Source organism: Capra hircus, chromosome 1 (genome assembly GCF_001704415.2).
Source record: "Capra hircus breed San Clemente chromosome 1, ASM170441v1, whole genome shotgun sequence".
Classification (NCBI taxonomy): Eukaryota; Metazoa; Chordata; class Mammalia; order Artiodactyla; family Bovidae; genus Capra; species Capra hircus.
Window position 1 is genome coordinate 126097599 of NC_030808.1, and position 25182 is coordinate 126122780.

Consider the following 25182-nt stretch of genomic DNA (forward strand, 5'->3'; position numbering starts at 1 on the left):
GTTGGTAAAGTAATGTCTCTGCTTTTTAATATGCTGTTTAGGTTGGTCATAGCTTTTATTCCAAGGAGCAAGCCTCTTAATTTCATGGCTGCAGTCACCATCTGCAGTGATTTTGGAGCCCCCCAAAATAAAGTCTGACACTGTTTCTACTCTTTGCCCATCTATTTGCTATGAAGTGATTTGGGACCGGCTGCCATTATCTTAGTTTTCTGAATGTTGAGCTTTAAGCCAACTTTTTCACTCTCCTCTTTCACTTTCATCAAGAGGCTCCTTAGTTTTCACTTTCTGCCATAAGGGTATTGTCATCTGCATATCTGAAGTTATTGATATTTCTCCCAGCAATCCTGATTCCAGTTTGTGCTTCATCCAGTCCAGCCTTTCTCATGATGTACTCTCCATATAAGTCAAATAAGCAGGGTGACAGCCTTGCTGTACTCCTTTCCTGATTTGGAACCAGTCTGTTGTTCCATGTCTGGTTCTAACTGTGGCTTCTTGACCTGCATACAGATTTCTCAGGAGGCAGGTCAGGTGCTGTGGTATTCCCATCTCTTTCAGAATTTCCCACAGTTTGTTGTGATCCACACATCAAAGGCTTTGGCATAGTCAGTAAAGCAGAAATAGATGTTTTTCTGGAACTCTTGCTTTTCCGATGATTGAACAGATGTTGGCAATTGAATCTCTGATTCCTTGCCTTTTCTAAATCCAGCTTGCACCCCTGGAAGTTCATGGTTCACATACTGTTGAAGCCTGGCTTGGAGAATTTTGAGCATTACTTTGCTAGTGAGATGAGTACAATTGTGCAGTAGTTTGAGCATTCTCTGGCATTGCCTTTCTTTGGGATTGGAATGAAAACTGACCTTTTCCAGTCCTGTGGCCACTGCTGAGTTTTCCAAATTTGCTGGCATATTGAGTGCAACACTTTCACAGCATTATCTTTTAGGATTTGGAATAGCTCAACTCAAATTCCATCACCTCCACTAGCTTTGTTCTTAGTGCAAAGCTAAGGCCTGCTTGACTTTCCATTTCAGGATGTCTGGCTTTAGGTGAGTGATCACACCATCGTGATCATCTGGGTCATGAAGATCTTTTTTGTACACTTCTTCTCTGTATTCTTGCCACCTTTTCTTAATATCTTCTTCTGTTAGGTCCATACCATTTCTGTCCTTTATTGTGCCCATCTCTGCATGAAAAGTTCCCTTCGTATCTCTAATTTTCTTGAAGAGATCTCTAGTCTTTCCCATTCTATTGTTTTCCTCTATTTCTTTGCACGGATCACTGAGGAAAGCTTTCTTATCTCTCCTTGCTATTCTTTGGAACTCTGCATTCAATTGGGTATATCTCTCCTTTGCCCCTTTGCCTTTCGTCTCTCTTCTTTTCATAGCTGTTTGTAAGGCCTCCTCAGACAACCAATTTGCCTTTTTGCATTTCTTTTTCTTGGGCATGGTCTTGATCCCTGCCTCTTGTACAGTGTCACGAACCTCCATCCATAGTTCTTCAGGCACTCTATCAGATCTAATTCTTTGAATCTATTTGTCACTTCCACTGTATAGTTGTAAGGAATTTGATTTAGGTCATACCTGAATGGTCTAGTGGTTTTCCCAACTTTCTTCAATTTAAGTCTAAATTTGGCAATGAGTTCACGATCTGAGCCACAGTCAGCTCCCACTCTTGTTCTTGCTGACTTTATAGAGTTTCTCCATCTTTGGCTGCAAAGAGTGTAATCAATCTGATTTCTTACCATTTCTTTCTGATTTGTTACCATTAAAGGCATTTAAAAATAGTCTTAGGTTCTACAGAAAAGTCCTAAGGAAAATGTTTCAAAAATCGTTTAAACATTGTGGATGCTTTAAGAGGCTGCCTAAATTTGGATACTATAAACTTACATTGCTGACAAAGTAATCCTTTTACTTCAATAGCCATGTCTAATGGGTGAAAATGTGTCTCTACTTATGGGCAACCATTCTTTTCATAGATCATAGATAAATTAATAAAATAGTCAACTTTCTATATAATACAGGTTATTATATTTTCCTTTAATTATGTGAGATAACACAATATAGTACACATAGAAATTTAAACAAAAATTTTGACCTTAATTTATATATAACTCATCATCTTTTAGGTAGAAATTCTTGCTTCTCTTCAGAAACCAAAGAAGATCTCTTTAAAAGGATCTGATGGAAAGTTCTACATTATGATGTGTAAGCCAAAAGATGACTTGAGAAAGGATTGTAGACTAATGGAATTCAATTCCTTGATTAACAAGGTTTGGATACAGTTTGCTTTTATTTTAGAATTGCTATAATTACTATTAATGAGATATGGGCAAGTAGATCCCTCTTGAAGAAGAAATGAACTATACTGCCTTTTTCATGTTCACTTAATTTATTTTATCAGGATAAAATATACTTACATAAAATTTACCATCTTACCCATTTTTAAGTGTTCAGTTCAATTTAGTGGTATTAAGTACATTCACATTGTTGTGTAGTCATCCCTTCTCCAGAACTTTTTTCATCTTCTCAAACTGACCATTCTCTTTTATGTCTCTATGAATTTAACTATTCTAGATATCTCATGTAAGTGGAGTCAAATAGTATTTGTCCTTTTTGCTCAGCCAATCAGTTGTGTCCAACTCTTTGTGACCTGTGGACTGTAGCCCACCAGGCACCTCTGTCCATGGGGATTCTCCAGGCAAGAATACTAGAGTGGGTTGCCATGCCCTCCTTTAAGAGATCCTCCCAACCCAGGGATCGAACCCAGGTCTCCTGCATTGCAGGCGGATTCTTTATCATCTGAGCCACCAGGGAAGCCCATATTACTGGCTTTTTCACTTAGCATTAGGTCGTCAAGTTCATCCATGTTATATATAGCATGTCAGAATTTCTTTCTTTTATAAGGTTGGATAATATAGAATTGAATGTGTAATCCACATTTTATTTAATCCATTCACCATCAGTGGACACATGGGTTGCTTCTACCTTTTGACTGTTGTGAATAATGCTGCCATGAACATAGGTGTATAGATATCTATTTGAGTCCCTGACATCAGTCTTTTGGATATGTGTCCTGAAATAGAATTTTCTGGTTTCACTTAATTTTCTAAAAGTAAGATACTTTTGTTATATTGAGAAAAAGAAGTAAAAGACATATTAACAAAGGAAAATATTTTCTATGTAATGTTTAAATTATCTATAATGTACTTTTTCTATCAGATTTGTGTTTTATGTTTCAGTGTTAGAAAAAAATGTTCGTTCTATTTTTACCAGCACTCTTTTTAAAGGTGATCATTAGTGGGGTTTTTTTTTAGTGCTATTGGTAAGTGCTTGATTTCTGTCTCAGAGATGGTATGAAGATTCTCATTAAAAGGTTATTATAAATGTATGGTCTTTAGGTGTTTTGAATTATTCTCTAGCAAGGTTTTTATAAGTGCATCTATTTTTATATTGTTAAAAAATTAAACCATACTGTGAAAACCTTACTTTTTTTTAATATGCTCTTTGTTCTTCCTCTCTATCCCCTTCCTACATTTTACTGGTACCTCTTTTATTAGCAGGAAAAGTTATGGACCTTTAACACAGAAAACATATAGCAGCAGATGAGTTTTGTTTTGTATTTTTTTAAGGAGAATTTGTGCTCAGTTTAACCAAAGGTAGTTTAAAAACTAATTCCATATTAAAAACCAATTTCAAAGGTATTATGAAGGGAAGGAATATTCTTTATTTAAAATGTTGTTTGGTAACTTGGTAACTTAATTTACTGATATTAAACTATCAATATGTTTGTTCCAAAGCTCCTTGAGTGTTTTTCTAGTTGGGAGTATCAAGTGGCCTGCATTTCATTTACAAATTTATCTTAATCAGCTTTGTTACCAATTAAGTTGTTTCATTACCATTCCCTCACATTAACATGGTCAAATAGCCTGATGGTGAAAAACTAGTCTCATTATGTTGGTCTAGAAGGTCATATTACTGATCTTGCTATGTGATTCTCATGCCATACTATTTTGCTGACATTTGTGTAGCCTATTTATTCCTAACACTTAAAATGTATTTTTGATCAGTTGCTTGTGCTTTTGAATTTGACAGGTTACAATTATAGATCTGTGCATAGTTTGTTCATTTCATACAGCTCCAGAATTAAATAACATACTGTTTATCCTTACCTATTATATTTTAGGATTAAGCAGATGAGATGTGAAAAGCTTTCCTCTGCTAGATGATTTTTCAAATGAGGCTACATGGGGATATCGTAAAACTCGTATTTTTTTGATCATGCATCTTTTGGATAAAATTAAATAGCTTCTCTGTGACTAAGGACTTAATGTTTCAGGAATGTCTTGGAAGCAATTTTTAAAGATTATTTTGTCATTATTTGTCATAATTATAATATTTTTGAAGACTGTATTGTTGTCATATTAATAGTGAATAATTTAAAGAAGTACTTACCCAAGGCATTTTTAATGATTTGGAAATAAATTATGGATACTGTCCCAGTAGTTTCCTGCTCTACCATTCTGAATAATTATTCATCTGTACTATATAGTAATCTTTAATTGACATTCTTTTGCTGTGAAAAGAAAAGTCTTTAGATAGACTTGACATAACATTTAGAAATTTTTAACTTTTAAGTGTGTGTGTTGTTTTTTTTTAATAGTGCTTAAGAAAAGATGCAGAATCTCGTAGAAGAGAACTTCATATTCGAACATATGCAGTTATTCCACTGAACGATGAATGTGGGATTATTGAATGGGTCAACAACACTGCTGGTTTGAGACCTATTCTGACCAAACTATATAAAGAAAAGGGTACTAAAATTAATTCTTATGGTATAAACATGCAATATAGGTATAATAATTATTAACATATATCATCTTACATTTTAGGGGTATAAGCCATAGTAAAATTTCTAGGTACTATATACAGAAGTACTTAAGACATTTCTCCCTTCCTTCCTTGTGTTTTAATTCTTTTTATTTATTCCAAAAGGATTTGAGATAGCTTACAAATATCTATATGAAAATGTATTTCTTTAGGAGTTATTGGTTAGCAATTCTTAAACTACTTTATGTGTAAACTAGACTTGACTAAGTAAATAAATACACTATGGTTAATGAGAGCTAGTTTTACATTATTAAAGAGAGAAAAGGAAAGATAAAGCTAGAATGAAACCAAAGTGTTAGACTAGGATTAGACTCTCCCACTGGCCAAACCTCAAATAATTTAAGCACCAAAATAAACAATGACAGTATTAGATTATAACCCATGGAATAAAATAATTTGAATAAATTTGAATACAATTTGATTAAAAGTAGATATTTTCCTGTCCTATTTTCACCAAAAGAAAATTGCCCCTTTTTCCATTTGGCTTGTGTGATTAATGGAAATCACTTTACCTTGCAGGAGTTTATATGACAGGGAAGGAACTTCGGCAGTGTATGCTACCAAAATCGGCAGCTTTGTCTGAAAAACTCAAAGTATTCCAAGAATTTCTCCTGCCCAGGCATCCTCCTGTTTTTCATGAGTGGTTTCTGAGAACATTCCCTGATCCTACATCATGGTTAGTTACCAAGAATATAATATACTGTTATGGTTAGCTTTTTAAAAAAATATATGTATGTTGCCTCATATGATACAAGGATATTTGATAGGCATTATATTTCCTTTAGGTACAGTAGCAGATCAGCATACTGTCGTTCCACCGCAGTTATGTCAATGGTCGGTTATATCCTGGGCCTTGGAGACCGTCACGGTGAAAACATTCTCTTTGATTCTTTGACTGGTGAATGTGTACATGTGGATTTTAACTGTCTCTTCAATAAGGTATGTGATATGACTTACCATAGGTAATTGTATGTTTTCTCCTAATATCCTTTCCTCAACAGCTGTTCTTCCTAGACAATTTGTAGCAGTTACAGTCTCAGTTAAGTTACATTGCGAGTTGGTTAACTGGTTTTAGTCAGTGGATCCTATATCCCTCAGTAAAGCAACTTAGGTTGGAGAGAACTCAAAAGAGTGATACAGTAAAACTAAATTAAAGCACTGAACTTTTAAGTCCAAAAGTATAGATCCAAGTTCTGACTCATAGTTCTCTTAAATGAACAGTTCATTTGACTAAGACTCAGTTTTAAAGGGACAGTAATTTGACGTGATTGTTTCCAAACCTGGCTGCACATCAGAATCATTTAAGAAATTTTTTGCAATGCAGATACCTAGGAAACATCCCAGGAAATACAGGTTCTGTAGGTCCAGACTGGGGTTTGGTAATAAATGAAGATAGTTGGACACTGCTTAAGGCCACCCTCCAATTTTCCAATGTTATGATCCTGAAAGGCAAACTGGTAATTAGATCCATTCTTTTCTTCATCCTGATTTTCTATGGGTTGCCATCTGCTGTTTGGAAACCACAAAAAGCCACAGACCCAACAGAAAACAAATCGGAGATAAATCACTGGTATAGGAGATTCATACAAGAGAGGAACTTAGGGAAGCTGACCAGAGGGATGAAAACATTCTAGGAAAGGCAGGTTAGAGAATGGCAGAAAATAAATGAACTGGACTTCATCATAATACATGTTACATACATTTCCTGTCTCTGGGATGTGTGTGTGTGAGTTGCTCAGTCATGTCTGACTCTTTGCGACTCCATAGACTGTAGCCCACCAGGCTCCTCTGCCCATGGAATTCTCCAGGCAAGAACGCTGGAATGGGTTGCCATTCCCTTCTCCAGGGAATCTTCCCAACCCAGGGATTGAACCCAGGTCTCCTGCGTTGCATTCTTTACTGTCTGAGCCACGAGGGAAGCCCCGTTAATATAAGGCTAAATAATAAATCATAAATACTTCTCTATAATACTATTCACTTTAGTAATTCAGTGAAAGATGAATCTACCCATCCTCTAGATCTTATCCAAGGAGTTGTGTTTCAATTCCTCAAAAGCAGAGGTAGAGTCATATGACTCATGATATAGGCCACTAATGTAAGATGCAAATGTAAATATTTTGAGAGAATGTTTGCTCTTTGCTAAGAGTCTAAATATGAAGCCCCCAATTTTTTGCATATTTTAAACTTACAGCATTTTTACTTTTTAATGAAATGCCTTGTTTTTAGGGAGAAACCTTTGAGGTCCCAGAAATTGTTCCATTTCGCCTGACTCATAATATGGTTAATGGAATGGGTCCGATGGGAACGGAAGGTCTTTTTCGAAGAGCTTGTGAAGTTACAATGAGACTAATGCGAGATCAGAGAGAACCTTTAATGAGGTAATCCTTTATATTCTGTAAACAATTTAATAGTAACTTTGGATGTGATTATGGTTCTCAAGTATGTTTGCTTTATACAGAAGCTACTTTGTACTGGTTGAAGTTTTTTTTTAATAATACCTTTCATTCAGATATATTTTACGTAACAAAAATTCAGTCTTAATATGTATACTACAGTGGTTTTAGTATATTCACAAGATTGTGTGACCATCACTGCTATCTAATTATAAAATATTTTCATCACTTCCAAAAGAAATTAGCAGTCACTCCCCAATTCTACTCCCCCACCATCTCCTGGTAACCACTGATCTCTTTCTGTCTCTGTTGTTGTTATTCAGTTGCTAAGTCGCATGCTACTCTTTGCAACCCCATGGCACGCCAGGCTCCCCTGTCCTCCACTAACTCCTGGAGTTTGTTCAAATTCATGTCCATTGAATCTGTGATGCTCTCTACGCATCTCATCCTCTGCTGCCCCCTTCTCTTCTGTCCTCAGTCTTTCCCAGCATCAGGGTCTTTTCCAATGAGTCGGCTCCTCGAGTCAAGCCAAAGTATTGGCGCTTCAGCTTCAGCATCAGTCCTTCCAATGAAGATTCAGGGTTGATTTCCTTTAGGATGGACTGATTTGATCTCCTTGCAGTCCAAGAGACTCTTGAGAGTCTTCTCCAGCACCACAGATAGAAAGCATCAGTTCTTCAGCACTCAGCTTTCTTTATAGTCCAACTCTCACATTCATACATAACTGTTGAAAAAACCAAAGCTTTGACTATAAGGACCTTTGTGGGCAGAGTGATGTCTCTGCTTTTTTAATACACTGTCTAGGTGTACCATAGCTTTCCTTCCAAGGAGCGTCTTTTAATTTCATGGCTGCCGTCACTGTCTGAAGTGATTTGGGAACCCAAAAAATCTCACTGCTTCTGTCTCTATAGACTTGCATATTCTGAATATTTCACATATAAATGGAATTACACAAATGTGACCTTTCGTGTGTGTCATCTTTCACTAGCATAATGTTAAGGTTTTATCTGTGCTGTAGCATGTATCAGTAATTCATTCTTTTTTATTGCCAAATAATATTCTATTATATGGATATATCACCTTTTGTTTATCAGTTCATCAGTTAATGGACATTTGGATTGCTTTGGCTATTGTGTATAGTGTGGCTGTGAACACTGAGCACAAGTTTCATGTTGATACATGTTTTCTTTTGGTTATACCTAGGAGTAGAATCCTGGATCATACGTTAACTCTAAGCTTAACATTTTGAGGAGCTTTCAAACTGCTTTGAAAAGCAGATGTAATACATTATAGTCCCACTAGCAGTGTCTGAGGATTCTAATTTCTCCACATCCTTACCGGAACTTGTTATTGTCCAGTTTATTTGGGGCTTCCCACGTGGCTCAATGGTAAAGAATCCGCCTGCCAATGCAGGAGACGCAGGTTTGATCCCTGGGTCGGGAAGATCCCCTGGAGAAGGAAATGGCAACCTACTCTAGTATTCTTGCTTGGAAAATCCCATGGACAGAGGAGCCTGGCAGGTTACAGTTCATGGGACTGCAGAAGAGTCGGACACGATTTAGCGACTTGGTCACCTGCATATATTCTTTGGACAAATGTCTATTTAAATCCTTTGCCCATTTTAAAAATTGGATTATTAGTCTTTCTTTGAGTTGTGATAGTTCTTTAAATACTCTGGATACAGACCTTCATGAATATATGATTTGCAAGTATTTTCTCTGATATATGAATTGCTGATTAATTTTTGATGATGCCCTTTGAAGCAAAACAGTTTTTACCTTTGATGACCAATTTATCTACATTTGTTGTTATTTGTACTTTTTGGTGTCATATCTAAGAAACTACTGTATAATTCAAAGTCATGAAAAGTCACATATATGTCTTAGTGTTTTACAGTTTTAGCTCTTATTTAAATCTTTGATCATTTTTAGTTATTTTGTGCATCTAGAGTGAAGCTGGGCTCTTTCTTCTTTTAAATATGTATATCCAGTTGTTTCAGCACCATTTTTGAAAAGATTGTTTTTCTCTTATTGTCTTGACACTTCTGTTGAAAACCAATTGCCCATACATGTAAAGGCTTATTTCTAGATTCTCAGTTTTATTCCATTGATCTATATGTCTGACCTTATGCCAACAGCACACTGTCCTGATTACTGTAGATTTGTAGTAAGTTTTGAAATCAGGAAATGTGATTTTTTTTTGAGATTATTTAACTGTTACAAGTATATTGCATTTCCATATACATTATAAGATCATACTGTCATTTTCAGCAATGGCCAGCCTAAATTTTGATAGGAATGACATTGAATCTGTAAATCAATTTAGGGAGCAGTGCCATCTTAACAATATTAAGTCTTCTGATCCATGAAGTTGACAAGTCTTTCTATTATTTAGTTAGTTAAGTTGCTCAGTCGTGTCCAACTCTTTGCGACCCCATGGACTGAAGCCCACCAGGCTCCTCCATCCATGGGATTCTCCAGGCAAGAATACTGGAGTGGGTTGCCATTACCTTCTCCAGGGGGATATTTAAGTCTTTTTCAATTTCTTTCAACAATGTTTTATAATTTTTAGTTTGCAAAACTTGTAGTTAACTTTTTAAAAATGTGTTCCTAAGTCTTTGCGACCCGTGGACTGTAGCCCACCAAGCTCCTCCGTCCATGGGACTCTACAGGCAAGAATACTGGAGTGGGTTGCCATTTCCTTCCCCAAGTATTTTATTCCTTTTAATGCTATTCTGAAAGGAATTTTTTTCTTAATTTCATGTTTGTTCATTGCTAGTATATAGAAACATAACTAAATTTATATATTGATCATGTATCCTGTAATCTTACAGAACCCATTTATTTGTTGTAATAGTTATTTTTATAGATGCCTTAAGATTTTTCTCTGTACAACAGCAGGTCATCTGTAGATAGAATTTTACTTCTTCTTTCCAATCTAATCTCAGTGCCTTTTCTTTTTCTTACCTAATTGCCCTAGCTAGATCAACATCAAATAGCCATGGGGAGATATCTATATCCTTGTCTTGTTCCTAACCTTTGGGGTAAAGAAGCCAGTCTTTCACCATTAAATATGATGCTAGTTGTGGGAAGTAGTTTTTTAGGAGAACATGTAAAGCTTACTTACCCACTTTTTTTTATTTAAGAGCTGTGTACCAGGCATTATGGTAGAATACATTGGTTACGTGTCGGTTCAGTCAGTTCAGTTGCTCAGTTGTGTGCAACTCTTTGCGACCCCATGAATTGCAGCACGCCAGGCCTCCCTGTCCATCACCAGCTCCCAGAGTTCACTCCGACTCACGTCCATCGAGTCGGTGATGGCATCCAGCCATCTCATCCTCTGTCATCCCCTTCTCCTCCTGCCCCCAATCCCTCCCAGCATCAGAGTCTTTTCCAATGAGTCAACTCTTTGCATGAGGTAGCCAAAGTACTGGAGTTTCAGCTTTGGCATCATTCCTTCCAAAGAACACCCAGGGCTGATCTCCTTTAGAATGGACTGGTTGGATCTCCTTGCAGTCCAAGGGACTTTCAAGAGTCTTCTCCAACACCACAGTTCAAAAGCATCAGTTCTTCAGTGCTCAGCTTTCTTCACAGTCCAACTCTCACATCCATACATGACCACTAGTCTAGTCCGCCTTGACTAGACGGACCTTTGTTGGCAAAGTAATGTCTCTGCTTTTCAATGTGCTGTCTAGGTTGGTCATAACTTTCCTTCCAAGGAGTAAGTGTCTTTTAATTTCATGGCTGCAATCACCATCTGCAGTGATTTTGGAGCCCCCCAAAATAAAGGCTGACAGTGTTTCCACTGTTTCCCCATCTATTTGCCATGAAGTGATGGGACCAGATGCCATGATTTTTGTTTTCTGAATGTTGAGCTTTAGGCCAACTTCTTCACTCTCCTCTTTCACTTTCATCAAGAGGCTTTTTAGTTCCTCTTCATTTTCTGCCATAAGGGTGGTGTCATCTGCATATCTGAGGTTATTGATATTTCTCCCAGCAATCTTGATTCCAGCTTGTGCTTCTTCCAGCCCAGCGTTTCTCATGATGTACTCTGCATATAAGTTAAATAAGCAGGGTTACATGTAGGCAAAGGCAAATTCTCTGAAAGAGGAAGTATAGCATTTTCTGAAATAGTAGTAATGTGTTTAGTAAAGTATTATGATTAGCTTCTCATCCTTCAGTTACCCTTCACCTAAGTGTTGACTTTAATGAGAATTCTTCTTATACAAATAACACTGTATTATCATATTTGTTTCCATTTTAGTGTCTTAAAGACTTTTCTACATGATCCTCTTGTGGAATGGAGTAAACCAGTGAAAGGGCATTCCAAAGCAGCACTGAATGAAACAGGGGAAGTTGTCAATGAAAAGGTAAGTAGAAGGTTTAGCTTGATATGAATTGATATTGTATTTCTCTGCAAATGGAAACTGATTCTAAATACTGTCAGTGACCACTTAATACTCTGAAATCTAGTTCTCCATGTAGTATGACAATGCCGTTAAGTTTTCTTGTCATTACTAATGTTAACACTATTATCTTTCATGTAATAAGGAGTTCAAGATATGTCTGTTTAATCATAACAATTCACAATTATGATAAAGAGTGGGAAAAACGTGAACACAAATTGCCTGAATTTATAGAGCAGCAGGTCTCAGCTTCAATATGTAGAAATCACTCTACTAACACAGTAGTCTCTTTTCCCTGGGTTTCCATTAGAGATAGGTTCCAGGATCCCCTTGGAGTGGATACCAAAATCCCAGATTGCTCAAATCCCTTATATAAAATGACATGGCATTGTATATAACCTGTGTATATCATCCCATATACTTTAAATCATCTCTAGATTTCTTATAATACCTAGTACAAAGTAAATACCATGTAAAATAGTTATAAATATAGTGTAAATGCTATGTAAATAGTTGCTGGTACATGGCAAATTCAAGTTTTCTGTTTTGGAACTTTCTGGAATTGTTTTTCCCTGAATTTTTTCTGTCCACTGTTGGTTGACTCATTGGCTGCAGTGAGGTGACTATATTGGTTGAAGACTCAAATTTTCCAGATAGCTGTTTTAAATAAGTTAGAATAGGTTGAGGGTTGTTATTCTAATAACATCATTCTCACTTTTGCATTCTGATATGCTGTCTTGATTGAGAGAAATGTGTAGGATTCCAGGTGCTCATGTAGAACTCCCATTTGCATATACTAATGGAAAATATTAGGCATCGGAGTATTATTGCTATTCCTAGAATATTAATATTCAAATGTTTATGTCCTAAACACTTTTTAGGGTAGATTTTTTAAAAATTATTTTTCTAGACTTCTAATGTGGAAGAGATTCTTGATATTTTACTTAGTCCTGAAAAACTTCCACGCAGTTGATGTTAGGTCAACACTGCAAGTTTTAAGATCAGTATCTCAAGTTATATTTGTTTCTTCTCTCTTTTGTCTGTATTTGCTCTTACAAAAGGGGTAAGGGTCAGTAAAATGGCATTAATATTTATTAAATAACAAAGTCAGTAATTCCAGTTTATAAACATACATCCACGTGTCATTGGGACCTTAGTTCTTACGATCTTCCATTTCTTTTTAGGCCAAGACTCATGTTCTTGACATCGAGCAGCGACTGCAAGGTGTAATCAAGACCCGAAATAGAGTGACAGGGCTGCCATTATCTATCGAAGGACACGTGCATTACCTTATACAAGAAGCTACTGATGAAAACTTGCTATGCCAGATGTACCTTGGTTGGACCCCATATATGTAAAATGGAATTACTTTAAACAATATGTTAATAATCTAAATTTAATGCATTTGGTGCATTAATCTGTGGTTGTATCTATTCAATTCCAAAGTACAACATATGTTTATATTCTCAGAGTAACTGGTATTTCTCCCTGATTGTTAATAATATTTAAAATAATATATGTTATTATGAAATAAACAGTTTTCTTAATATATACTGTGTATTATAACTGGAGAAATGGAATATTGTATGTTTTTATGCTCTAAAAAGATATTTGCAAAAAACAAGCCAGCCTAATTTCATTTCACAATTTTCACTGATTGTAAGTGCTAGCATAAGGATTCATTTGAACAAAAAAATTATATTGAATAAATACTCTTTATGTTAACATTGTGCTATATTTGTGCACAAAGCTAACAATAGTTGCCCTGCCCATCTGGGAATTGTCTAGTAAGAGAGATGTACAACATAAACAGCACATTATTAAGTTCACTTAGTAAAACTCTCTTTTTTTTTGGTATGGTTGAAAATATGATAGGGAGAGAAAAGTTAGCCAATTAGCATGAATATGAAAACTATATAAATATTCTGCAATTTTAAAGATGCTACCATACTAAAAGTGTGCCAGAATGCAGAATCCTGTAGTTTGGGGGGAAGGCAGTACGTAACATTTCATGAGGTTTTAAAATCTAAACAATTTTAATAATAAATTTGGGGGTATGTTTTATTACAGATTTAAAATAATTGATAGTAATTACAAAGCAATGAGATTATATGCAAATAAATGGAAAACTTTTTATAACAGGTAATTTCGCTTAAGTTCACCTTACAGAATTCTGCCTTTTGTAGTTTAAGTGTGATGGGGGTAACCCAAGAGGTATAAATGTGAAAACTAAACATATACTTTCCTATTCAAGGAAAGTCATAATGTAAACAGTTGTAGAGTAAGCTGGATGGAGGGGTGTTAGGAAATTATTTTAAGCAAGTAATTTGGAAAAAGAAAGTTTTGAAAAGAAACTGTCGTAACCTCGAAAAATTTCCACTCACAAAGTAAACCAAATAAACCATCAGACCTTTATAAATTCGTGTTGAAAACCACTGAGATTTGTAATCCCAGGAGACAGAAACAGCCAGGATTCTTACAGTCGTCTCATGGGGTTTCCACACCACTTCCAAATCCACTGATAGAGCACGGCTCCATCAACTGACATTTTCAGAATTGAATTTCACACGCGCATTCAAATACGCCTTGGGTTTCCTCCGTGTAACCCACCAGGAAGCTCGGCGGCGGGCCTTTCGGCTGGGACTAGAGCCCCGCCCCGGGGATGCGGCCTCGGAGCCGGCCGCTCTAGGCCCGGCGGCCGCTCTCTATGGTCGGGCGGGCGGAGTGTTGTCATCCGCGGAGCGACGGCCGGAGGCGGCTGCGTAGGCCCCGGCGGGGCGTTTGGTTTCTGTTGGGCCCTGACTGGAGTTAATATTGACGGCCGAAATGGGAGTCCCCAAGTTTTACCGATGGATCTCGGAGCGATATCCCTGCCTCAGCGAAGTGGTGAAGGAGCATCAGGTGGGTGAGCACGGGGGCAGCGGCTGAGAAGGCGGAGGAGCCGGGGCTCGGCGGCCCTCTCCACCCTAGCACCTGGGCTCCCAGCCGCCTCCTGCTGCTCGTCGTCAGCTGGCTGAGCGGCGAAGGGAGGGGAGCAGGACGTTTGAGGACACCCTGGTGATCTGAGTGGGAGCGAACGCGCAGGTCGCCCTCCTGTGGGCAGAGCCGCGGGGATGCGGCGGTTCTGACAGCTCCTGCCGGGGCAGGGCCTGCGTGACTCCGACATCAAGTCCGGGGGAGCAACGCTCTCGGGAGTGCTTCCCCTTCCTTCCCAGGAAGTTGCAGGTTTCGTTTTTCTTTCTAGAGGTTTCGAAGCGGAGTGGATGTTCTCTTAGGGCCTCCCCCGGGTCCTCACCCAGAGCCTGCGGCAGACCCACCTACGAACATTACTACCGGCCTCAGCCGCTGAATACCCCTGTTTACTTCCCCTTATCTCGAGCTGCATCCCGCCCCACCCCCAACGCCTAGACTTTCTGACGTGGCTGATGGTTCATATTTATGATGCCTTTCTGTACATTTTTTTCTACTACCCCAAGAACCGTACCAATCCCCCGTTCCGAAAGAAATAAAAATATATTTGGACGGGACCAGGGCACTTATTTGAAGGCTTCATTGTGCGTGTATGTGTGCTAGAGAAAGGTGGGGGGAGAGGGAGAAGAGAAGGGGGGAGAACGGAGAGAGGAACAGAGTGTAAGAGCAATAATACTTGTAATCGTCATATTCGGTATATAATGACCCCAGGGAAGGGTTTATGTGCACGCTTCAGAAATGTAGTTCATGTATTGGAACTGTGGCAAAAAATAGTAAGCCAGCAAACTCCGGGAGATAGTGAAGGACAGGAAAGCCTGGCGTGCTGCAGTAGACGGGCAAAGATTCCGACACGACTTAGCAGCTGAACGACAACAGTATGTTAGATAAACTAGAATTTGGGACTAGTGTTTGTTGCTTGTGTTTATTTAATGGTTTTGGTAGATCTCTTGTCCATTTTATATTTTACAGGGGAAAAATTATTTTTAAAATTTTTATAGCTAATTGACTTAGTTGTGATGATAGCATTGTTTAATACGAGGGAAAATAATCCAGTGAACACCAGCATGCTGCTGCTGTTGCTGCTGCTAAGTCACTTCAGTCGTGTCCGACTCTGTGCGACCCCATAGACGGCAGCCCACCAGGCTCCCCGGGATTTTCCAGGCAAGAGCACTGGAGTGGGTTCCCATTTCCTTCAATGCATGACAGTGAAAAGTGAAAGTGAAGTCCCTGAGTCGTGTCCGACTGTTAGCGACCCCATGGACTGCAGCCTACCAGGCTCCTCCGTCCATGGGATTTTCCAGGCAAGAGTATTGGAGTGGGGTGCCATTGCCTTCTCCGGAACACCGTCATGCTGTCTCTTAAATTATGGTTTATTCTTTTTAAAAAATACTAAAAGTGGGAAGGTAGGGTTAAACTTCCCGGAGGTATTCTTTGTTGTCGGAGTCCTATCAGATTTGGTATATGAGGAAAAGCTTACCAAAACTTGCAGAATGGTAGTTTGTCTTTAATTTATCTGAAACGTAGTTTGAGTTAGACAGGAAAACATTTCTTTCAGAGAAGAGGATGAAAATAGTGACAACTAACTTAGGTTTTTCCTGGATCCTTCACTCAACAAACATTTGAGTACCTGCCATGTATCAGTCTCTTTCTCTCTAAATTAAGACATTCAGACTAACTTGATAATACACAATCTGTTCAGTATTATTTTACCTCCCTACTCTTTGGCAAAGAATTTGGTTTGATGTAAGGATCTTGGATTTTCTCCATCTTGAGAAATTTTCTTGCTGAACAAAAATAATGGCTCTCAGGCAATTTTATGATATGAATCACTAATAATAGGTTTAAAACTTTGTTCTTCAAAGTGATGTCTTTCAAAAAGCAATCACCAGCTACTCTCTCAAGCAGTACTTGAAAGATGGTAGTGCTAAGTAAGTCACAGTAGTTCAAAAGCTAGTCCTTGGGGGAAGGGATTGGATGGAGGAGTGGGTTCTAGTAAAATGATGGTAGTAATGACAGGGCATAGTTTTTGGTTTCTCTGAAAACTTATTTAAAAACAGATACTTATTTAGAAACAGATACTAGGTTGCAAAATTTAAATTGATAAAACAATTGCAAGAAAACCGTGGGACACAAGAATTCCAAGATAAAATAGGTGGGGACAGACTACCAATAACCTCTAGACCCTGTTGATATTGGCATCTCTGCAAGAGGAAAAGGAAAAAAATGGGGCAACATCTGATGAACCTGAGAATAGAACTTCAGGATATTTACTAACTCTCCAAGCCTATTAGTAGCAGTAGCTGTAACTGAAGGGTTTTAAAGGGCAAGAGCAGATTAACTGCTGTGAACCTTCAAAACTGACTTGCCAAGGCACCATTCTAAGGCACAGCCTACCCTAAAGAAAAACTGCCAGGAGTGAAATAAAATTTAATCAGGAAAGGGACAAGAGAGATAAGAGAAGAAAGTGAAGATAAAAGTCGGGAAGAATTACACAGTCAAGAAATCTTAGAAAACAAACCAAGCAAACCACCGTATTTGTAATACTATCCCAAAGTAGCAGAAGAGGAAGCTTTAAAGTTTTCCTAAATGCATCGTTCTTCCAAAAGTTCAGGAAAAATTAAATTTACATAAAAATGAACAATAGAAAAATGTCAAGGGTGTATAGTATGGAAAGTTATGGGGGAAAGGGGAACAAAATAACATTTGTACAGACAATAACCCTGGTGGCCCTAGTGATGAAGAACCTGTCTGCCAGTGGAGACATTAGAGACCAGGTTCGATCACTGGGTTGGGAAAATCCCATGGAGGCGGACATGACAACCCACTCCAGTATTCTTACCTGGAGAATCCCATGGACAGAGGAGTCCGGAGGGCTACAGTCCTTAGGGTCGCTAAGAGTCAGAGACAACTGAAGCAACTTAGCGCGCACGCACACACACACAGAGACAATAAAAGCTTGCAATAAAGACATGCGCACAAAACAGATCAAAATTATAACCTATTTCAGAATGAGCTAAAAAGGCACTAAGAAAATGATATAAGGCATGAAAAACAACATATAATCAATTACAAAAATCCGGGAATAAGGTGACAGAACCTTATTAGAGAAAATTAGATGTAAATGAAAAAATCATGTCAGAAATGAAGCCTAATAGCGAGGCAAAAGCAAATTAACCATAAGAAAAAAGATAGAAGGTAGAAATAAAAGAAAAATTTAAAAGATAAAAAAGATTCAAGTGAAAGTAGTGATAAATATAGTCAAAGAACACAATAGGCATTCTTGAAAAAGGAAATCAAAGCAAAATAATAGAAAAATATGAAAACTATAATTAAAACTTACCTGAAGTTAGAAAACAAATTGACACCATGTTGAAAGAATATACCGTGTACCCAAGAATATTGACATCAAGACATGCTCTAGTATGTTCTAGTATAATTCATGGACTTGAAAAAGAAAAAGAGAAAAAAGCTTTGTCACCTAGAAAAAAGAAACATGACTTTTAAAGGAAAGGAAATTAGGTTCCCATCACAATTTTTCACAGTAGTGCTTTATGGATTAACATAAGGATACTATACTCACTTTAAGTATAAGCTGATCAAGTATAGTTCATCAGGCACTCTATCAGATATAGTCCCTTATATCTATTTCCCATTTACACTGTATTATCGTAAGGGATTTGATTTAGGTCATACCTGAATGGTCTAGTGGTTTTCCCTACTTTCTTCAATTTAAGTCTGAATTTGGCAATAAGGATCTGAGCCACAGTCAGCTCCCAGTCTTGTTTTTGCTGACTGTATAGAGCTTCTCATCTTTGGCTGCAAAGAATATAATCAATCTGATTTTGGTGTTGACCATCTGGTGATGTCCATGTGTAGAGTCATCTCTTATGTTGTTGGAAGAGGATGTTTGCTATAACCAGTGCATTCTCTTGGCAGAACTCTATGAGTGTTTGCCCTGCTTCATTCTGTACTCCAAGGCCAAATATGCCTGTTACTCCAGGTGTTTCTTGACTTCCGACATTTTTCTTGGGTGTTAGTTCTAAAAGGTCTTGTAGGTCTTCATAGAACCGTTCCACTTCAGCTTCTTCAGCATTACTGGTCGGGGCATAGACTTGGATTACTGTGGTGGTCAATGGTTTGCCTTGGAAACGAACAGAGATCATTCTGTCGTTTTTGAGATCGCATCCAAGTACTGCATTTTGGACTCTTGTTGACTATGAGGGCTACTCCATTTCTTCTAAGGGATTCTTGCCCACAGTAATAGATATGATGGTCATCTGAGTTAAATTCACCCATTCCAGTCCATTTTAGTTTGCTGATTCCTAAAATGTCAAAGTTCACTCTTGCCATCTCTTGCTTGACCACTTCCAATTTGCCTTGATTCATGGACCTAACATTCCAGGTTCCCATGCAATATTGCTCTTTACAGCATTGGACCTTGCTTCCATCACCAGTCACATCCACAACTGGGTGTTGTTTTTGCTTTGGCTCCATCTCTTCTTTCTTTCTGGAGTTATTCCTCCTATGATTTCCAGTAGCATGTTGGGCACCTACAGACCTGGAGAGTTCATCTTTCAGTGTCATATCTTTTTGCCTTTTCATGCTGTTCATGGGGTTCTCAAGGCAAGAATACTGAAGTGGTTTGCCATTCCCTTCTCCGGGACCACATTTTGTCAGAACTCTCCACCATGACCCATCTGTCTTGGGTGGCCCTATGCGGCATGGCTCATAGTTTCATTGAGTTAGACAAGGCTGTGGTTCATGTGATTGGATTGGTTAGTTTTCTGTGATTGTGGTTTCTGTCTGTCTGCTGTCTGATGTCTTCACTCAGCGCCTACTGTCTTATTGGGGTTTCTCTGACCCTGGACGTGGGGTATCTGCTCACAGCCCCCGCTCCTGACCTTGGACATGGCGTAACTCCTCTCGGCTGCTCACTGCTCCAGCATCATGTGGCTGCCACCCACCACTCCTTACTGTCGAAGGAGGTTAGTGACATTGTATAGGAGAAGGAAAAAGAAATGCAAAAAGGCAAAATGGCTCTCTGAGGAGGCCTTACAAATAGCTGTGTAAAGAAGCGAAGCAAAAAACAAAGGAGAAAAGGAAAGATATACCCATTTGAATGCAGAGTTCCAAAGAACAGCAAGGAGAGATAAGAAAGCCTTCCTCAATGATCAGTGCAAAGAAATAGAGGAAAACAATAGAATGGGAAAGACTAGAGATCTCTTCAAGAAAATTAGAGACACCAAGGGAACATTTCATGCAAACATGGGCTCGATAAAGGACAGAAATGGTATGGACCTAACAGAAGAAGAAGATATTAAGAAGAGGTGGCAAGAATACACAGAAGAATTGTACAAAAAAGATCTTCACGACCCAGATGATCACGATGGTGTGATCACTCACCTCGAGCCAGACTTCCTGGAATATGAAGTCAAGTGGTCCTTAGGAAGCATCACTACGAACAAAGCTAGTGGAGGTGATGGAATTCCATTTGAGCTATTCCAAATCCTGGAAGATGGTGCTGTGAAAGTGCTGCACTCAATATGCCAGCAAATTTGGAAAACTCAGCAGTGGCCACAGGACTGGAAAAGGTCAGTTTTCATTCCAATCCCGAAGAAAGGCAATGCCAAAGAATGCTCAAACTACCGCACAGTTGCACTCATCTCACATGCTAGTAAAGTAATGCTCAAAATTCCCCAAGCCAGACTTCAACAGCATGTGATCCAAGAACTTTCAGATGTTAATGCTGGATTTAGAAGAGGCAGAGGAACCAGAGATCCAATTGCCAACATCTGTTTGATCATAGAAAAAGCAAGAGTTCCAGAAAAACATCTATTTATGCTTTATTGACTATGCCAAAGCCTTTTACTGTGTGGATCACAACAAACCATGGGAAATTCTGAAAGAGATGGGAATACCAGACCACCTGACCTGCCTCCTGAGAAATCTGTATGCAAGTCAAGAAGCAACAGTTAGAAATGGACATGGACCAACAGACTGGTTCCAAACTGAAAAAGGAATCCTTCAAGGCTGTATATTGTCACCCTGCTTATTTAACTTATATACAGATTACATCATGAGAAATGCTGGACTGGGTGAAGCACAAGTTGGAATCAAGATTGCCCAGAGAAATATCAATAACCTGAGAAACACATGACACCACCCTATGGCAAAGAGAGAAGAGGTACTAAAGAGCGTCTTGATGAAAGTGGAAAGGAGAGTGAAAAAGCTGGCTTAAAACTCAACATTCAGAAAACTAAGATCACGGCATCTGGTCCCATCACTTCATTGCAAATAGATGGGGGAACAATGGAAACATTGAGAGCCTACTCTTTTGGACTCCAAAATCACTGCAGATGGTGACTGCATCCATGAAATTAAAAGACACTTCCTCTTCGGAAGAAAAGCTATAACCAACCTAGATGGCATATTAAATAGCAAAGCCATTACTTCGCCAACAAATGTCCATCTAGTCAAAGCTAGATGTACTAGCTAGACATTCCATTAGTCATGTATGGATGTGAGAGTTGGACCTTAAAGCTGAGCACTGAAGAATTGATGCTTTTGAACTGTGTTGTTGGAGAAGACTCCTGAGAGTCCCTTGCACTGCAAGGAGATCAAACCAATCAATCCTAAAGGAAATGAGTCCTGAATATTCATTGGAAGACTGATGCTGAAGCTGAAACTCCAATACTTTGGCCACCTCATGCAAAGAACTGACTCCTTTGAAAAGACCGTGATGCTGGGAAAGATTGAAGGCAGGAGGAGAAGGGGACAATAGAGGATGAGATGGTTGAATGGCATCACTGACTTGATGGACATAAGTTCGAGCAAGCTCCGAGATTTGATGATGGACAGGGAAGCCTGGAGTGCTGCAGTCCATGGGGTCGCAAAGAGTGGGACACGACTGAGCGACTGAGCTGAACCGAGTAATTTACTTCCTTTAGTTTGTAGGATATATGTGTAAACAGGAAGGAATATGGCAACTGATGGTAAAGGTAACAGCCAAATCATATAGGACATTTTATGGCATTAAGAATTTGTAGTATAAGTTTGAAAAGGCAGCCACATGATCAGATTATGCTTTAGAAAAGTGGCTGAACTGTAGTGTGAAAACTAGAAACAAGTACTACAGATGGAAAACTGAAGGTTTGAGGTAAGATGGGAAATCTGGGGATGGAGAAAAAGATGGGGTTGCCGAAGACAGTGAGCATGGGTAGGAAGGTGATATTCTGGGAACATTTAAGATGTTAAAAACAAAAAGAAATCTTTATGGCTAATTAGATATAGAGTAGAAGGAGAGGGGAAAGTATAAGATACTTTCTAACTTGCAGATGTGAGAACTCAGTATTGTGTCTTAGTAAAAGAGCAGGATTCTTCTGTGTGTGATCATTTCCTTCATCACATTGGCCTATGATTATCATTCTGTATCTTTCTTAATAATCTGAAACCTAAGGGAATTAAATTTTTTTAAAGGAAAATTATGGTTTTTTCAGTTTATAAAGGTGCTCATTATATAAAAGTTCATATAATGCAGAAAAATGTAAAAGGCATCATATAGTCTCAGTCAGTGAAAGTTGCTCAGTTGTGTTGTACGTTTTGCGACCCGTGGACTGTGGCCTGCCAGGCTTCTCTGTCCATGGAATTCTCCAGGCCAGAATACTGGAGTGGGTAGCCGTTGCCTTCTCCAGGGGATCTTCCCAACCCAGGGATCAAACACAGGTCTCCCGAATTGCAGGCTGATTATTTACAGTCTGGGCCCCCAGGGAAGACCAGTATATAGTCTAGAGGGAAGAAAAGAGCAAATGAGATTCATCATCCAGGATTAACCACCAGTAGCATCTTGTTTCGGAGAAGGCAATGACACCCCACTGTAGTACACTTGTGTGGAAAATCCCATGGGTGGAGGAGCCTGGTGGACTGCAGTCCATGGGGTCGCTAAGAGTCAAACACGGCTGAGTGACTCACTTTCACTTTTCACTTTCATGCATTGGAGAAGGAAATGGCAACCCATTCCAGTGTTCTTGCCTGGAGAATCCCAGGGATGGGGGAGCCTGGTGGGCTGCCATCTATGGAGTCGCACAGAGTCGGACACAACTGAAGCGACTTAGCAGCAGCAGCATCTTGTTTCTATATCTTTCTAACTTTTCTATGCAGATACACATGTAGATAAGTATTTTCAAAACATGGAGACACCTGTTTTGTAACCTGCTTTTGTCATTTGACCATTTATATTGTGTTCATTGTGTGTGCATGCTCAGTTTGTCTGACTCTTTGAAACCCCATGGACTGTAACCCAGCAGGTTCCTCTGTCCATGGGATTCTCCAGGGAAGAATACTGGAGTTGGCTGCCATGCCTTCCTCCATGGGGTGTTCCCAACCCAGGGATCAAACCCACATCTCTTAGATCCCCTCATTGGCAGGGGGATTCTTTACTACTGCGCCACCTGGGAATCATTTTGTACATTATCCCATGCCAAATATGAATAATAATATAATAGTTTGTAATTGCTTTGTAATACTTGGTTGTGTTAATGTACCATTATCAGTTTTCTTTATTATTAGGCTTTTTTTTCATTTTCTATCTTTTCTGGACATACTGCCGTGAATACTTTTGTAGTTACATCTTTGTGCACATTTCACATTTCTGATTATTTCTCAGAATAAATTTCTAATAGTAGAAATCCTGGGTCAAAGATTGCACACCTCAGATTTTGATATATGTTTTCATATTCATTATACCAGTTTATATTACCATCCCAGACTGCTGTATGTAAATGCTACCTCTCTTTTCTGGCTCTGTGATTTTCCTCTAATGTAAATTGGGAAATCTATCTTTTCTTTTAAGATTTTTAACCATAATTGAGAGAATGAATATGTGTTTAACCCAATGTTTGATACCTAATAAGTACTTAATAAATGCCAGCTCTTGCTTTTATTGACATGAAATACGCATTTCTCCAAACCCTTACCTTTACTGGGTAACATTAGTCTTTTGCTAACCTGATGGGAAAGATAATGTATCATATTAATTAGAACTTGGGTATGTTGAACATTTTTTCATATGATTTAGACTTTATGTTTCTTCCATTTTGAATTGCTTTGCATTTTCCATGCTTTTAACATATAATGTTTTTCTTAATATTTTAGGGTTGTTTTTTGTATATTAGAAGTATTGACTTTGTCCTAATTTGCAATGATCTTCCTGCATTTTGTCATTTTTCAGCTAAGTTTGTTTATGACACTTTCTTGTTAACCCTACAAGATTTTTAAAATACATTTTCAGGTAGCCAACTTCATCATTTGTTTGATTTATGATTTCTGACTTTCCCCACCTGAAAACTACCAATATATTTGTATATCATTTTCTGATTTACATTTCTCACATTAAAATGTCTAATCCTTCTGACATTATTCTGTTATAAGTTGAATTACAGTTTTGTTTCCAAGTAGTTAGCTAGGTGCCCCATCCCTTCTTTTCACTGATTTGGAATGTCTCTTACATACTACATTTCTGTGTCCCCTTGGACTACAGCTAAGTTATTTGGTTCAGTTAAACTATTTTTTAATTTAAAATATCATTTAGGGCAGGTTTTCTGTCATTCAGTTCAGTTCAGTTCAGTCACTCAGTCGTGTCCAACTCTTTGTGACCCCATGAATCACAGCATGCCAGGCCTCCCTATCCATCACCAACTCCCGGAGTTCACCCAAACTCAAGTCCATCGAGTCGGTGATGCCATCCAGCCATCTCATCCTCTGTCGTCCCCTTTTCCTCATGCCCCAATCCCTCCCAGCATCAGAGTCTTTTCCAATAAGTCAACTCTTCACATGAGGTTGCCAAAGTATTGCAGTTTCAGCTTTAGCATCAGTCCTTCCAAAGAACAACCAGGACGGATCTCCTTCAGGATGGACTGGTTGGATCTCCTTGCAGTCCAAGGGACTCTCAAGAGTCTTCTCCAACACCACAGTTCAAAAGCATCAATTCTTCGGCGCTCAGCTTTCTTCACAGTCCAACTTTCACATCCATACATGACCACTGGAAAAACCATAGCCTTGACGAGATGGACCTTTGTTAACAAAGTCTCTGCTTTTGAATATGCTGTCTAGGTTGGGCATAACTTTCCTTCCAAGGAGTAAGCGTCTTTTAATTTCATGGCTGCAGTCACCATCTGCAGTGATTTGGGAGCCCCCCAAAATAAAGTCTGACACTGCTTCCACTGTTTCCCCATCTATTTCCCATAAAGTGATGGGACCAGATGACATGATTTTAGTTTTCCCAGTGTTGAGCTTTAAGCCAACTTTTTCACTCTCCTCTTTCACCTTCATCATGAGGCTCTTTAGTTCTTCTTCACTTTCTGCCATGAGGGTGGTGTCATGTGCATGCTGCTGCTAAGTCGCTTCAGTCATGTCCGACTCCGTGCGACCCCCATAGACGGCAGCCCACCAGGCTCCCCCGTCCCTGGGATTCTCCAGGCAAGAGCACTGGAGTGGGTTGCCGTTTCCTTCTCCAATGCATGAAAGTGAAAAGTGA

The 25182-nt window shown here is 38.7% G+C and overlaps 2 protein-coding genes across 6 annotated transcripts in view; both read left to right on the forward strand.

Annotated features, from left to right (window-relative positions):
• ATR (ATR serine/threonine kinase) overlaps positions 1–13232 on the forward strand; it is a 111253-nt gene extending 98021 nt beyond the window's left edge. Inside the window, exons 41-47 of the mRNA XM_005675482.2 lie at positions 2123–2266; positions 4657–4807; positions 5403–5559; positions 5669–5822; positions 7110–7261; positions 11540–11645; positions 12866–13232. Of these exons, the coding sequence (XP_005675539.1) occupies positions 2123–2266; positions 4657–4807; positions 5403–5559; positions 5669–5822; positions 7110–7261; positions 11540–11645; positions 12866–13039 (1038 nt within the window). The 3' untranslated portion in view covers positions 13040–13232. The remainder of the gene's footprint in view (positions 1–2122; positions 2267–4656; positions 4808–5402; positions 5560–5668; positions 5823–7109; positions 7262–11539; positions 11646–12865) is intronic.
• XRN1 (5'-3' exoribonuclease 1) overlaps positions 14045–25182 on the forward strand; it is a 116323-nt gene continuing 105185 nt past the window's right edge. For 2 of the 5 annotated variants that reach the window (XM_005675483.3, XM_005675484.3), the window contains exon 1: positions 14047–14582. In XM_005675483.3, coding sequence (XP_005675540.2) covers positions 14508–14582 — 75 coding nt within the window. In that variant the 5' untranslated portion in view covers positions 14047–14507. Of the gene's footprint in view, positions 14587–25182 lie in introns of all 5 variants that reach the window. The other 3 variants (XM_013965964.2, XM_018049601.1, XM_018049608.1) reach the window with 3 other exon arrangements.